The sequence below is a fragment of the Amphibalanus amphitrite genome, unplaced genomic scaffold (genome assembly GCF_019059575.1).
Source record: "Amphibalanus amphitrite isolate SeventyFive unplaced genomic scaffold, NRLGWU_Aamphi_draft 000949F_arrow, whole genome shotgun sequence".
Classification (NCBI taxonomy): Eukaryota; Metazoa; Arthropoda; class Thecostraca; order Balanomorpha; family Balanidae; genus Amphibalanus; species Amphibalanus amphitrite.
Genome location: NW_024882443.1, coordinates 89,125 through 102,060, shown reverse-complemented (window position 1 = coordinate 102,060; position 12,936 = coordinate 89,125). Strand labels below are relative to the sequence as shown.

The 12,936-nt window shown below is 53.3% G+C and overlaps 2 protein-coding genes and 1 long non-coding RNA gene across 5 annotated transcripts; 1 reads left to right on the top strand and 2 right to left on the bottom strand.

Moving 5' to 3' along the window:
• Nucleotides 1-367: 367 nt before the first annotated feature.
• LOC122368468 (transcription initiation factor TFIID subunit 4-like) lies at nt 368-3,602 on the bottom strand. 2 transcript variants are annotated; one of them, XM_043342409.1, is made up of 5 exons: nt 3,490-3,602; nt 2,995-3,134; nt 2,490-2,648; nt 1,151-2,237; nt 368-735 (listed from the first exon to the last, which is right to left on the bottom strand). In XM_043342409.1, the coding sequence occupies exons 3-5, from the start codon at nt 2,586-2,588 to the stop codon at nt 434-436; spliced, it is 1,488 nt and encodes a 495-aa protein (XP_043198344.1). In that variant the 5' UTR covers nt 2,589-2,648; nt 2,995-3,134; nt 3,490-3,602; the 3' UTR covers nt 368-433. The 2 variants fall into 2 exon arrangements, with proteins under 2 accessions (XP_043198344.1, XP_043198345.1); XM_043342410.1 differs by lacking the exons at nt 2,995-3,134; nt 3,490-3,602 and having other exon boundaries at nt 1,151-2,152; nt 2,490-2,537.
• A 6-nt stretch (nt 3,603-3,608) lies between these two features.
• On the bottom strand, nt 3,609-6,266 carry LOC122368467. Of its 2 annotated transcripts, none has more exons than XR_006254244.1 (3): nt 5,796-6,266; nt 5,139-5,296; nt 3,609-3,788 (listed from the first exon to the last, which is right to left on the bottom strand). It is a non-coding gene; the product is annotated as an uncharacterized LOC122368467 (long non-coding RNA). The 2 variants fall into 2 exon arrangements; XR_006254245.1 differs by lacking the exon at nt 3,609-3,788 and adding an exon at nt 4,557-4,617.
• Nucleotides 6,267-6,620: 354 nt separating this feature from the next.
• On the top strand, nt 6,621-8,040 carry LOC122368466 (adhesive plaque matrix protein-like). Its single transcript, XM_043342408.1, has 2 exons — nt 6,621-6,760; nt 6,956-8,040. Exons 1-2 carry the CDS (start codon nt 6,755-6,757, stop codon nt 7,853-7,855), a joined length of 906 nt encoding a protein of 301 aa, XP_043198343.1. The 5' UTR covers nt 6,621-6,754; the 3' UTR covers nt 7,856-8,040.
• Nucleotides 8,041-12,936: the final 4,896 nt, after the last annotated feature.

The following is a 12,936-nucleotide window of genomic DNA, read 5'->3' as shown; positions in this document are numbered from 1 at the left end:
TTTGAAGCATGCAGAAATTCATGTGTGATGCTGTCCCGGCAACTCATGTGGAACAGAACAGACTGCAGAGTGCCAGATCGTGCTTGAACAGAGAGAATCATCAGCTATCTACATATGCGCATGCTTTGAAGTTCCCTGCCTTTTCCCACATTCTACTTGCTAGTTGTGAAAAGGATCGGACAAGGCGAGGTACTCATGCTCATGGTGCCACCATGTGCAATTACTGACTGGTGAATTCGGTGGCTAAAATCCTTAACGCTCTATGGATAATTATTCTGCTCTTATGTTCAGTATGTTGATATCAGAAACTCACCAAGGTAACCTGCCCTGTGGCATTTCTTAGTTCAAAAATGTAAGCATTACACTCATCAGTCATGTAACTTGTATTTACATCCATGAACAAACAATGTGCAAAGGGGCTACCCAACAAGCATTACTGTCTACAGCGTAGCGCGTACCGCCTCCGCAAGGGGCGCGCCCCTCTACAATGGGCATGCGCGAACCCCTTCTCTGCAATGGGCGCGCCGGCGAACGTACGCGAGCGATCACGGGTCGCCACCACCAGCTGGCGACTGACGGCGCAAGGCCATAAAACTACGACGGCGGGCCCGGCAGCAGCGCGCGGTGTGGGGGGGGGGGGGGGCGTTGGACACGGGATGGACGCACAGTCGCGCACCACGACCGACGGCGACATCACCTGCTGCGTCTGGCTCGGCAAGCGCAGCTGGGAGCCGGCTGGAACAGACAGAGCGGAGTCAGCCGGCGGAGAGACCCGGGGGACGGGAGAGAGACACGGGCCAACAAACTGGGAGAGATTCGAACGCCCGCACGACAGCAAGGAGCAAACATGCCCGTTATATTCACGTGTCGATTGTCATGACGTCAGTCTTGAGCACAAGCTGACTTCATCCCTACATCCCGTTTTACTTATAATCATAATTGAGGTCCTGGATCGGTACACCGGCTCAGTCACCTGTTGACGGCGGCGCGCAGCGTGACCTACCCGCCCTACAGCCGGCCCCAGCAGGGTGAGTAGTGAGTACCAATACCCGCCCCCATGCCAATGCCAAAATCACTAGCACTGAGAGTTTTATGGAAAAGCCCTCCTCAGCGGCCGGTATGAGCTGGCCGTGCGGCGGCCGCGACTGACCTGCGGCCGCTGAAGGTCTGGTGAGTCGGACGGGCACCTCCGGCACTGTCGGCAGGGCGGCCGATTTGAGCGCAGCGCTGTCCAGTCGGACTGACGGCAGCACAGAGACCAGCTGTCCGTGCAGGCAGTACCGGTGGCCCGAGTCGCTGCTGCTGCGGACCCGGCCCGGTACCGGCGCCGGGTGGTGGCCGGCCGCGGCCGGGAGCGGGTCCGCCGTCCGCTCCGCGTCCCCGGCCGCCCCGCCGCCGCTCTCTGGACCGGCCGGAACGGTGACGGTGACCGCGCTGATCTGAAGGCGCACCTCCAGACGCTCCAGGGCCGGCAGCCAGGCCAAAGTCGGAGCGGCGGGCGGCGCCGGCGGAGTGGGGGAGACGGCCGCCGCAGCGGAGGTGTTGGGTGACACTGCGGGTAGGTTCCTCTCCGTGGTGTGGCTCCGTGCCGATCGCGAGGTACCCGAGTGTCCTTGCGGCCGGGGCACATCCATGGCGGCGGCGGCGGCGGCGGCTCGGGCGGCTGGGGTAGTGGCGGCGGCGCCGGGCCACTCAGCTGCTGGCCAGCTGAGTGGCCAGGGACAGCCAGAGCAGCAGTGCCGGCTGCCAGCAGAGCAGGGCCGGCTCGGAGACGACCACCAGCAGCGGGCAGCTGTCCGCGGCGGCGGCAGCTGTCGGCAGCTGCAGCAGCGCCCGTACCGCCCGCTCGCCGCCGCCGCCGGGAGCCGGCGCGTCGGCCGCCTGGGGCGCGGCCAGCACGGGCCGGCCGTCCAGCTGACAGCGCACCGGGCGGCGCCGGCCCAGCACCAGCCGGTCTGACACAGCCGCACGTCCAGGTCGCACAGGTCCGTCTCTAGTGGCAGGTCCAGCTGCGAGCCGGCCGGCTCAGCGCCGGCGGTCCCCCGGTCGTCGGCGCAGTGCAGCCAGTCGGCGTGGCACACCTGCTCTGTGAGCGGGTGCTGGGAGCCGGCCCACAGGGCCGGCGCCAGCAGCGCCTTCCAGTAGACCGAGGCTGAGGAGAGCGAGGCGACCTGGTGCTCCTGGGCGGGCTGGCCGTCGGCCGCGGTCGAGACCAGCACCGCCTGGTCAGCCGTCACCTGCGATAGGGCGCACGGGGAAAAGGGATACAGTCAGGAGCCGCGGCTGTAGTTATTCATTTCCAATCGACAATAGGGCATTGGGGCAGTGTTCCCGCCACTTCTAATGAGTAGTAATGTCGAGCCTACCACAGTGTACTTCACAACTAGAAAACGCACTCAACAATAATCACACAACAAAGGCACACTCTCAGGGCCATTCTAACAAAACACCCGCGGTTATAATTAGCATTACTCGGTATAATGACTGACCGTGCATCGTGTGTGGACGTGGCAGTTGTAGAGCAGCGCAGCGGTCGGCCGGCGCTGCTCAAGCTGGGAGACACACCGGCACAGCCGGGACGGGTACATGGGCTGCTGCTCGTTCCACTGGATCGTCTGACAGCGCAGCTGGAGACGCACCTCACCGGCCTGAGGACGGGGGAAGACTGGGTGATACAACCGGGACAGACAAATAACACAGCTGCTGTAGACGTATATACCTCCCCGGCCTGGTGACCGCGGGCGGGTAATACGACCTCATAGAACAGCGATCAGCCGGATCATCGGAGCAAAAAAAAAGCACGCATCTCAGGAGCCCATCTCCTTGCAAGTCTGCGATCGTATCTCAACGCCCAACTGCAGCAGCTCTTCAAACAATGCAGCTGATGCTGTCCTTTCGAACATCCCCGCTATGCATGGACCCACGCCGCCCAGCTCCCCGTTGGCGGCCACCACTGTCAGCCGCCGCCCCTTCCTCCGCTGCGCGGAGACCCACCTTTTCCAAGTCTCCATGGCCAGCCAACACGGTGACTCGCGGCTCCAGCACCGTCAGCTACAGGTCGCGAGCCGGGGTGTTGGCCTCCAGCGCCACCGCCTCTCCGTGCGGCACTGGGCCCGGGCGGGCCTCTCCGTCCGCTGCGGGAGAGGGCAGAGGGTAGAAAAGAAGGTCAGGGCGGGCCTCCCCGCCTGCAGCAGAACAGGGGGAAGGAGCGGTCAGGTGGGTCTCCCCGTCCGCTGCAGGAGAGGGCAGAGGGGCGTTAGTGGTAGTGGGCAGATGAAACGGAATGTTTATTTCAAAGATATACACTTTTTCACTAGTACGGCAACTATACATCTCAGAGGTGAAAATCGCTGCTGGGACGCACTGCCGAAAAAGAAGGAACTTGCAAGTCACAAGCAGCGATGGGGACGACTCATGAAGAACAGTGCATCATGTTAAACAACTTCAAGCTAACTCTGAGCGCTACTCAGTACTCAGTTCACTACTCACCCTGCTGGGCCGGCTGTAGGGCGGGTAGGTCACGCTGTGCGCCGCCGTCATCAGGTGACTGAGCCGGCGTACCGATCCAGGACCAGGAGCCCAAGCAGGCCCTTGTCCAGTTTTGCAGCAGCAGCGTGTGCCGTCACCGGCAGAGCTGTCGCTGCCAGACGACTGCCGTCAGCGCCCGGCGCACGCGCTATAAACACTGCGCCGCGGCGAGCGAGCACGGCGCGCTGCATCAGCTGGTAGCTGCTGAGCGCCGCCAACCCCAGCACAGCAGCTGGCGGAGCGCCGCGCTACACGACGACCTGTCGGGGCGCGCGGGCGGGTCAGAGGGTGGGGGAGGGGGGGCCAACAGGGTCAATCACATCACCTCTCTCTGCAATGGGCGCGCGCGTGCGCACCGGCGATGGGCGCGCGCCGGCCGCCGCTGCCGATGGACGCGCGCCCGCCGCCGGTGCCCGATGGGCACGCGCTGGCCGCCGGTGCCGATGTGCGCGCGCCCGCCGCCGGTGCCGATGGGATGGGCACGCACCGGCCGCCGGTGCCGATGGGCGCGCGCCCGCCGCCGGTGCCGATGGGATGGGCGCACGCTCGCCGCCGGTGCCGATGGGATGGTCGCGCGCCTGCCGCCGGTGCCGATGGGATGGGCGCGCACCGGCCGCCGGTGCCGATGGGCGCGCGCCCGCCGCCGGTGCTGATGGGATGGGCGCGCTGGCCGCCGGTGCCGATGGACGCGCGCCCGCCGACGGTGCCCGATGTGCGCGCGCCCGCCGCCGGTGCCGATGGGATGGGCGCGCGCTCGCCGCCGGTGCCGATGGGATGGTCGCGCGCCGGCCGCCGGTGCCGATGGGCGCGCGCCCGCCGCCGGTGCTGATGGGATGGGCGCGCTGGCCGCCGGTGCCGATGGACGCGCGCCCGCCGACGGTGCCCGATGGGCGCGCGCTGGCCGCCGGTGCCGATGGGATGGGCGCCGGTGCCGATGGGATGGTCGCGCGCCGGCCGCCGGTGCCGATGGGATGGGCGCGCACCGGCCGCCGGTGCCGATGGGCGCGCGCCCGCCGCCGGTGCCGATGGGATGGTCGCGCGCCGGCCGCCGGTGCCGATGGGCGCGCGCCGGCCGCCTATCAAGTTTACCTGTCCAGATGTACAGAAAGAATGTTTAGTCTGTCAAATACATGTACAGCTGGTATATCTACCCTGTAGCTGCAACTGTTTTGACCATGTGGCCCAGCAAAGTTATCTGGCCTAGGTAATGATTGTGATTCAGGGATGAATCCCTGGGAAGAAAATATAGATGATGGTGCTTCAGGAGACTGGAGATTGTCGTGAAGAAGCATTCCTTAATTAGTGGTAGTCACCATCCAAGCCATATGACCAAAACACACCACATCAATATTATCCCAAAATTATATTTAAAAACTTTATGGTTGGTTACACACAAGTTTTTTAGGTGACCACACTCAAACACGAGACTACTAGGGTGCCAACGTCACTTGTCAGGCTCAATGCACCAGCTGCTGTTCATACAATTTGCAAGACTCAACATCAGCTATCAGGTTCTACATCACATCAAGTGTTCAATGTAACAATGTTCGTGCCACTTTTACAAGTTGTGCTAAAAACCAGTTCAATTACAAAGGAAATGCCAAACCCACCTTCCACGACTGCTATTGACGGTACGGCATGTGGTGACGTTCTAGCCCTTTCTCCAAGCAAAAGATCTTGAGGGTTGAAGTGGCAGTTACACACAAGTGCTTCGTCAACCTGCTTGTCCGCCAAGCCATCTTCTAGGACAGCCACCCAACCAAGTCTCCTAAAAACAGCATGACTTTGTGATCAAAGGTCTGGGAAAATTGCAAGGCTTGCCATTCCAGTACAAGTAACAGATAACAAGTAACCACAGATAGTACATTGAGTACTTAAGTTATATGTGTAGATGAACTCCGAGTTGTAGGTTGTAGGTTGTAGGTTGTAAGCTGAAGCATGTAGGTTGTAGGTTCGTGGGAGGCTGTAGTTTAGTAGGTTATTAGGTAATAGGTAATATTAGGACTTAGGTCAAGTTCGCTTGTTTTTTTTTTCCTCGGACCACTCAGACTTCATCCACACAATTTACTCGTACGCCTTACTGTTTGATGTATGAGTAACACTTCAAACATTTGTGTGTTCAAACACTTCAAACACTTCAAACATTTGATCATTACATTTGTGCATGTTTGACATAAAAACATATATTAATACAATTTCGTAAAATATGCAACTGTTTTTCACTTAGTGCCTGCCCCGCAATCTCCAGCATATCAAATTGGACTTACTTGACACGGTTTTTCGGAACATGGAAGAAGTTGAGATCGGGACAAATGACAATCAGCCTTTGTTTTTCCACAACCCTTCAAACTACACCGCCGATTTCGCACTTGGCGGGATGGCGCCATTCCGTCCAACTCATACAGCCTCAGAAATTACAACACACTCAACTAACGGAATATCCGTCAAACAAATCTTATTTACGACGACACGAGCCAATGCTAACAACGCTTGCCAGTTGCGGAGTGGAGACGTCAGAGAGAAAAAAGTCTTTAGATTTCTCCAATTTCCCCACGTAACGTTGAACGGCCGTTGCGGCCTTATCTGGTATGCGACGGCCTTATCTGGCATACAAAATATCTCTAGAAGTCTCTAGCTAGTGTTAAGCCTATGGACTTATAGGGAAATGTATCCGAGTACTTGGTACTGCCTCCTCCAGGTACTGGCTGGCAGACGGATCAACTTTGGAGGCCCACCATTTGGAAATTAGGCAATTTTGAGACGAATGACTTCGGATCGGGGCCTCAGCCACCTTCATCTACACGTTTCACTGAGTAACTCCGAAATTTCGGAAAAAACCCTGATAATACCTTTAAGTCATGAAAAGAGAGGACTTGACGGCATGATAAAATAATGAAAAATTATTCTATTTTGGTCATTGATTGAATGAACTAATGAAGATATGAGATGAGTGAGTAAAAGCTTACAATGTACGAAAACTGTTTTATGTAATATGTTGAAATGATGTCATATCTTTTTCAAGACACTAAACGGCAGTGATAGCGCGCCGAGCTGAGAGTAGGGAGCGGCCCCATTCACGCCGTGGCCGCAGGGCGCAGGCTGGCTGGCTGACCCCGCCCGGCCCACACGCCGTACAAAAGGCGCACCGCGCCGGCACAGAGCATCAGTCGCTCCGCAGATCCGGCGACGCAAGAACACAGACCTGAGGAGCACACACACGGACAAGATGAAGGTAGGATGGTGGAACAGTGGAGTGTCGAGACTTAGCGGCCAGCGGGTGACCAACCACGGGTTTGAAGGGAGATATAACTGTCTTGCGCGTATGGTTCACTGGCGTTAAGCTCTAGGCGATGCATAAGTTTCTGTTCACGCAACACAAAGAAAAATGCTGTGAATTCTTTATACTAATCCGGTTCATGTGTTCCAGGTGTTTGTTGTTGCCGCCGTGCTGTCGGTGGCTGCCAGCGTCCGCGGCCAGTCCTACGGAGCTCCGCCACCGCCTGCCTACAGCCCTCCGGAGCCCGCCTACAGACCTAAGCCGGCTTACAGCCCCAAGCCCGCCTATAGGCCTGAGCCCGCCTACAAGCCGGCACCGTCCTACGCCCAGAGGCCCTCCTACGCCGCGTCGTACCAGGAGCCTCAGTATTACGCGCAGCCGTACCAGTTCGAGTACGCCGTCAACGACCACTACACGGGCACCGTGTTCTCGCAGAACGAGAACAGCGACACCAAGGTGGTGCAGGGCTCCTACTCGGTGAACCTGCCCGACGGCCGAGTCCAGCACGTCACGTACACGGCCGACAACGAGGGCTACGGCGGATATAACGCCGAGGTCACCTACGAGGGCGAGGCCCAGTACCCCGAGCACAGCGGTAGCTACTCTCCGGCGCCGTCCTACCGTCCCGCACCGTCGTATCAGCCAGCTCCCTCTTACAAGCCGGCCCCGTCTTACCAGCCCAAGCCCGCTCCTTCTTACCGGCCCACTCCCACCTACAAGCCTGCTCCCGTCTACAAACCCGCTCCTGCCTACAAGCCTGCCCCCTCGTATGAGCCCGCTCCGTACAAGCCTGCTACATCTTACAAGCCTGCCCCTACGTACAAACCTGCTCCTGCCTACAAGCCTGCTCCTTCGTATGAGCCTGCTCCTTACAAGCCCGCGCCCTCTTATGAGCCTGCTCCTTACAAGCCCGCTCCCTCTTACAAGCCTGCTCCCGTCTACAAGCCGTCTTACAAGCCTGCTCCCGCCTACGAGCCGTCCACTTCGTATGGCCCCGCTCCCAAGCCTGAGGAGTCGTACGGAGCTCCGAGTCCTGCTTACGGCAAGTGAGAAGTGACGATAGTGAGGCTATGAAATGTACCAGCCCATGAGTGGTCAGTGGGATTATTGCACCCGCTTCTTTATATTTATGAATGTGTGTGATATTTATGCTTTATGTTGAACGGGTGTTATCTGTCCGTGATGTCCGTTGAAGCAATGATATAATTTTTTGAAATATACCGGTCTGAGGCTGATACAACTGATAAGCTGCTCAACAAGAACGCTTGCGCTCCTGGTTTTACTGTTACGTGTTTTTTTTTTTTTTTTGCAGCCCGCCGGACCCAGAGAGGTGGTACCGGACATTATATGGGCATACGTGCCAATACCAAAGGCCCCAAAGGTCCTGTATAGGAGGTATGCTCGTTAGGCCCAAGCAAGGATCTCCGTGACGTCACTGGTACGAAGGGTCGGATGGCTGCAATGTTATCCTATGGAAAGTGACCAAACTTTATCGCTCTCCCAGATAGGTGCCAAATCTGAACATATGTAGGGTAGACCGGGGCAAGTCGCCCCGCCGAGGTAAAACGCCTCACCGATGTTTCTCGGAACTGGCAGGGTTCTGGGGAAACATCATCTCTTCTATAAAACGTGCACTATATGATCATTATATGAGCAGACTGGAAAGAAATTGTGATGACTCTTTCGGGAGATATAGCTAAAAATGTGTTTTTTGAGTGATTTTTATGTTTTGTTGTCAGATTATGAATCATGGCGTTCTTTTATGGTCCACATTAGGTTAACGACTTTTATGTATTTTGAACAACTATTGTCTGACGCTTATCATGCCGGGTTGGTTCGTGTTAAATTATGTCTTACTGGAGTGCAAGGCGTTGTTCTCTGACCGAACTACGTGATGGGGTAAAACGCCCCAGAAGGTCGCGGGGCAAAAAGCCCCTGGGGCGTTTTACCTCTTGTGTTGTTGGGGCTACCCACTTTCTAATGTTCGGTAGCTGGCGAACAGTAAGTTTCTATGCCTTTATGTGTATTTTTCTCAGCAACTGGATGGCAAAGGAAGTATTTTGTTAACATTTGCATTGCAATAATTTATTATTTGGTCTTATGAGGTAGGTGAAAAACCTGCTCATACAACAGTGTCATATGCTGAGCACCTGAAAGGATGGAATGTGCTAACTTCAGTGCCGTGCCTCCAGAGGTCTAACGGACCTCTCACATAAGATTTAGCCAACTACCATGTTAAATCTTTAATCTAAGGTATGGGGCTACTTGCCCCAGGCCGTGGGGCGTTTTGCCCTGGGGTTGGGGCAAAATGCCCCATTTGCAGTTGCTTCACAAATCACTTCCTAGCTTGGAGTCCGATCATAAGTGAATCAATTTGAGGGGTGCAATTTAAAGTAAAATGTCCAAAGAACGCATTGAGCACAAATTTGGCCTTTCAGGTGATGTGGGACAAAATTTACGTAGCAAAATAAATTATCTGGGGCGTCTTGCCCCAGGCTACCCTAACTATAATGCAAAAGTTGATTGCTTGAAAAGTTGACAGTTTAAAGCAAGACAAACAAGAAACCTATTTGACGTTCTTACGGACATGCCAACGACTTAGCCACTATACAAATCAAGATTCAAGTGTATTTAGGGCCTTGGATTCAAGTATAACCAGTAAAACGCCTTTTGGGCGAAGAACGAGCGAGCGAGATTGTGAGCCCTGCACGTGCGCAAGGGCGAGAGGGCACTTCCAACGGGCTTGTGCAAAGCACCCTTCTAACTGGTCGCTAGCGGTGTGCCAAATTTGAACGCAATCGGCCCAGCCGTTCCTGAGATCTGGAAGCGGCATTCTGCACGTGCGCACGCGCAAGCGGGGTCCAAACTGACTTTTGCACGGCACCCTACTAACTGGTCCCCAACCGTGTACCTCTTTAGTGCCCTGCCGTGTACCAAATTTGAGCGCAATCGGCCCAGCCGTTCTCGAGATCTGGGAGCGCCCCCTGCACGTGCGCACGTGCTGTAGCACCCCAACCTTAACACATGCAGATGAATTATCTGATGGAGACCTAACTGTGTACCGAGTTTCAATTCAATCGGCCCAACCGTTGTGCCGTTATTGAGGTTGCAATTTTGGGGTTCTTAAAAAATGTCCAACTTTACCACGCGCCACGTGCGGTGGTTGGCAAGAACGCATGGTGGCCATCACACCACAGAACTTTTACGTCCAAATGACATTCAGTAAAGAAGACCGCTTGTCAATCGGATGTCCCGTTCCTAAGATATTAGCTTTTGAAGAGCGTCCCCACGGCCGCTCATACTCAGGATTTAGTATGAACTCGCTCGCCCGCTGCGCTCGCTCGCTCGTAATCAGAGCACTGCATCAGTTCTAATGTTTGCCAGTGCTCTGGCGAGGAACATGATTGATACAGTTATATGAAAGAAAAACATTGACCTAATTCCTCGAGTCAATACCAAAATTAATGCAAAGCTATCCTTTTATTTACTTGATATTTCGGCCAACAGACCATTATCAAACGAAAGAAAGAACAATGTAGAAGACAAAAAAAAAATTATTTACTTATCACAAACACTTATCACAAACATCACATCACATAAATTATCACAAACATTTCTTTGTCGAGATCTAACGGGCCGATTTTCAAAATTCAAACGGTATTTGATTTCGCTCAACGTGATCTACATTTCTAAAAAATAAAAATTAAAAAACGTCAATAGGGGGGTAGAGGGGGGGGGGGGGGTAAAAACGGGCAAATTGCAGATACATTTTAGACTGTTTATCACGGCCAGGTTTCTGAACCAATCTTAACGCAACTATTGCCGATCGATAGAGAATGAACCAGGAATTCACATGGATCCCAAAAATATGCATTTTCAAAAATCATAGGCGGATACAGATCATTGAGATTGGGGGTACACAAAAAGTATAGTAAATAAGGATTTTGTTGGTACTGTTTCTAAAAAGGGTGACAATGGTCTTGTTATGTTACAATTTTCTTATGAGAGAACGACTACAATTGTATTGGTCATGCATAGGCGGTGTCAGGGCACCTATGTTGGGAGGTAAAACATAACCCCCCCCTTTTTGGACGCCTGGATCCGCCTATTAAAGCAAAAACGTGTCAAAAGAGGATGCACAATAAGTTTGTATATGCTATCACATGATACCTTTCATTCACTGTTCGTAAAACTGGTGCATACAGTTATAATACATCAGCATCGTGATCTTCGCCCAAATGACTCGCTTCACGAATAGGACCCCCCCCCCCAATTCCCAGTGCTCTGGAGCCGCACCTGGTAAAGTTATGAACTTGAAATTTTCAGGGAATGTGCCCAATTTAGTTTTAGGAAAAGTCAGAAAATTTCAGCATCGTAGCTTCAGCGGTTTCGGAGATAACTATTCCCGAAAAACCTGAGGGGTGGATGAAAACAACCCCCCTGCCACTAATAGGGTTAAGTCACACTTGAAACAAGACATCCTCTAACATGTTAAGGGGGAGGGGGCGGCCCCTGCAGTGATGCCTCTGCTCCCCCTGCCACCCAATGGAGCTGAAATCCCGTCACTAGGGGGGGGGGGGGCAGTTAAGCTAATCATATAGAAACGTGATATAACGTTTATTATATATAACGTTTATTATATATATAGTAAATAACGTGATAAACGTTATTTACTTTCACTTTTAGGTAACCAAACAAACAATCCCCAACAATCCCCGTTTTTGTCATGATCATCCATCTTTATTATGGCTAATTTTAGTTTTCTTAGTACCTACCTATCGGCTATAGTTGGGTTTGGAGCCCGAACCCAACTATAGACCTTCGGTCTACCGAAAACATTTCAGACCTGCCTAGACGAGCGTATGGATGCCAAATTGAACATAGACTGACGCCCAAAGGCGGACAAGTCCGTCCCTCTGAGAAAGAGGCGTCCCGGTGGGTCGTCCTCTTAATCAATCAAATGCTCAACGCGAAGAAGTGAAATTATTCTTTCGGGTGTGCTCATTTTTTTAGATGAAACTTTTTCGGTCAAATATGAACATCACAGGCTGAACTATAGGATGAGGGATGATTGCTTCCAGCTTTTGGGAGGGATTAACCCGCGCACTTATTGCAGGGCGTCGGATGTATGTAACGACCTCTTGGTTTTTCGCAAAAAAAAACTCGCGTACAAAATAGCCGATCGTGGTGAAACTGTTAGTATCCTTGAGTTAATCAATTTTACACATTTCCTGAAAATTGCATGACTCTGACCTTGATGACTCTTGTCTTGACCTGTGGCATGTTTCTCGAGACCATGTCAGGCCAGAATAGTGATTTGGCGTAGGTCAGCGCACATTATCTTCCTACATATGCGATTCCAGACTTTTCTGTGTCTTACAAACGTGGTAACATCTGAAATGATGGTAGTCCCATGCAGTGATGCATTATGGTGGGTGTCAAAACCACGAAACACCTACTGGTTGGGCGTTGGCCTTACCTAACCTGACCCGTCCTACCCCAAGTGCTAAAAGGGAATTCAGACTCTACGCAAAATTTTGAGCCGAATAACATTAAACTGGAAGTTCGTATTTTTGATTTTTTACTATGTGGTGTGTCAATGTGAGGGGGCTACAACCTAACATAAAAGTATGTGTCAGAGACCTATCATTTGTCTACTTTTTTTAATGTTAACCCGCGCACCGACGGGGGTCTGCGCCAACTTCGTACTGACGGGGGGGATGACCGCCCCCCCCTGAGATATCGAGAACGGAGCAAGATAGCGACAAGCGGTAAACGGCATGGGATACGCACGGACAAGATCTACAATTTTTACATAGGTCATTTTCAGGTCAGGTCAAAGCTGACGTCACAGGGATCAAAAAAGTCAAAATGGCGGCGCTAGATATGGAGTTTTTTCTCGAATAACTTTCGAACTAGTCAAGATAGGAACAAACTAAGGGCATCGTCGTGATCCTCTCGTCAATCCGCATCGAATGATATATATATATGTTGACCTCGAAAGGTCAAGGTCAAAGGTTGACATCAGGTCACGTGACTTCGAGGTCAATCGGGAGGTCGAGAAATTGACCTGACCTTAGGTCATCGATATCAAAATTCCGAGATATAAAAATTGTAGCTACTAATGACCT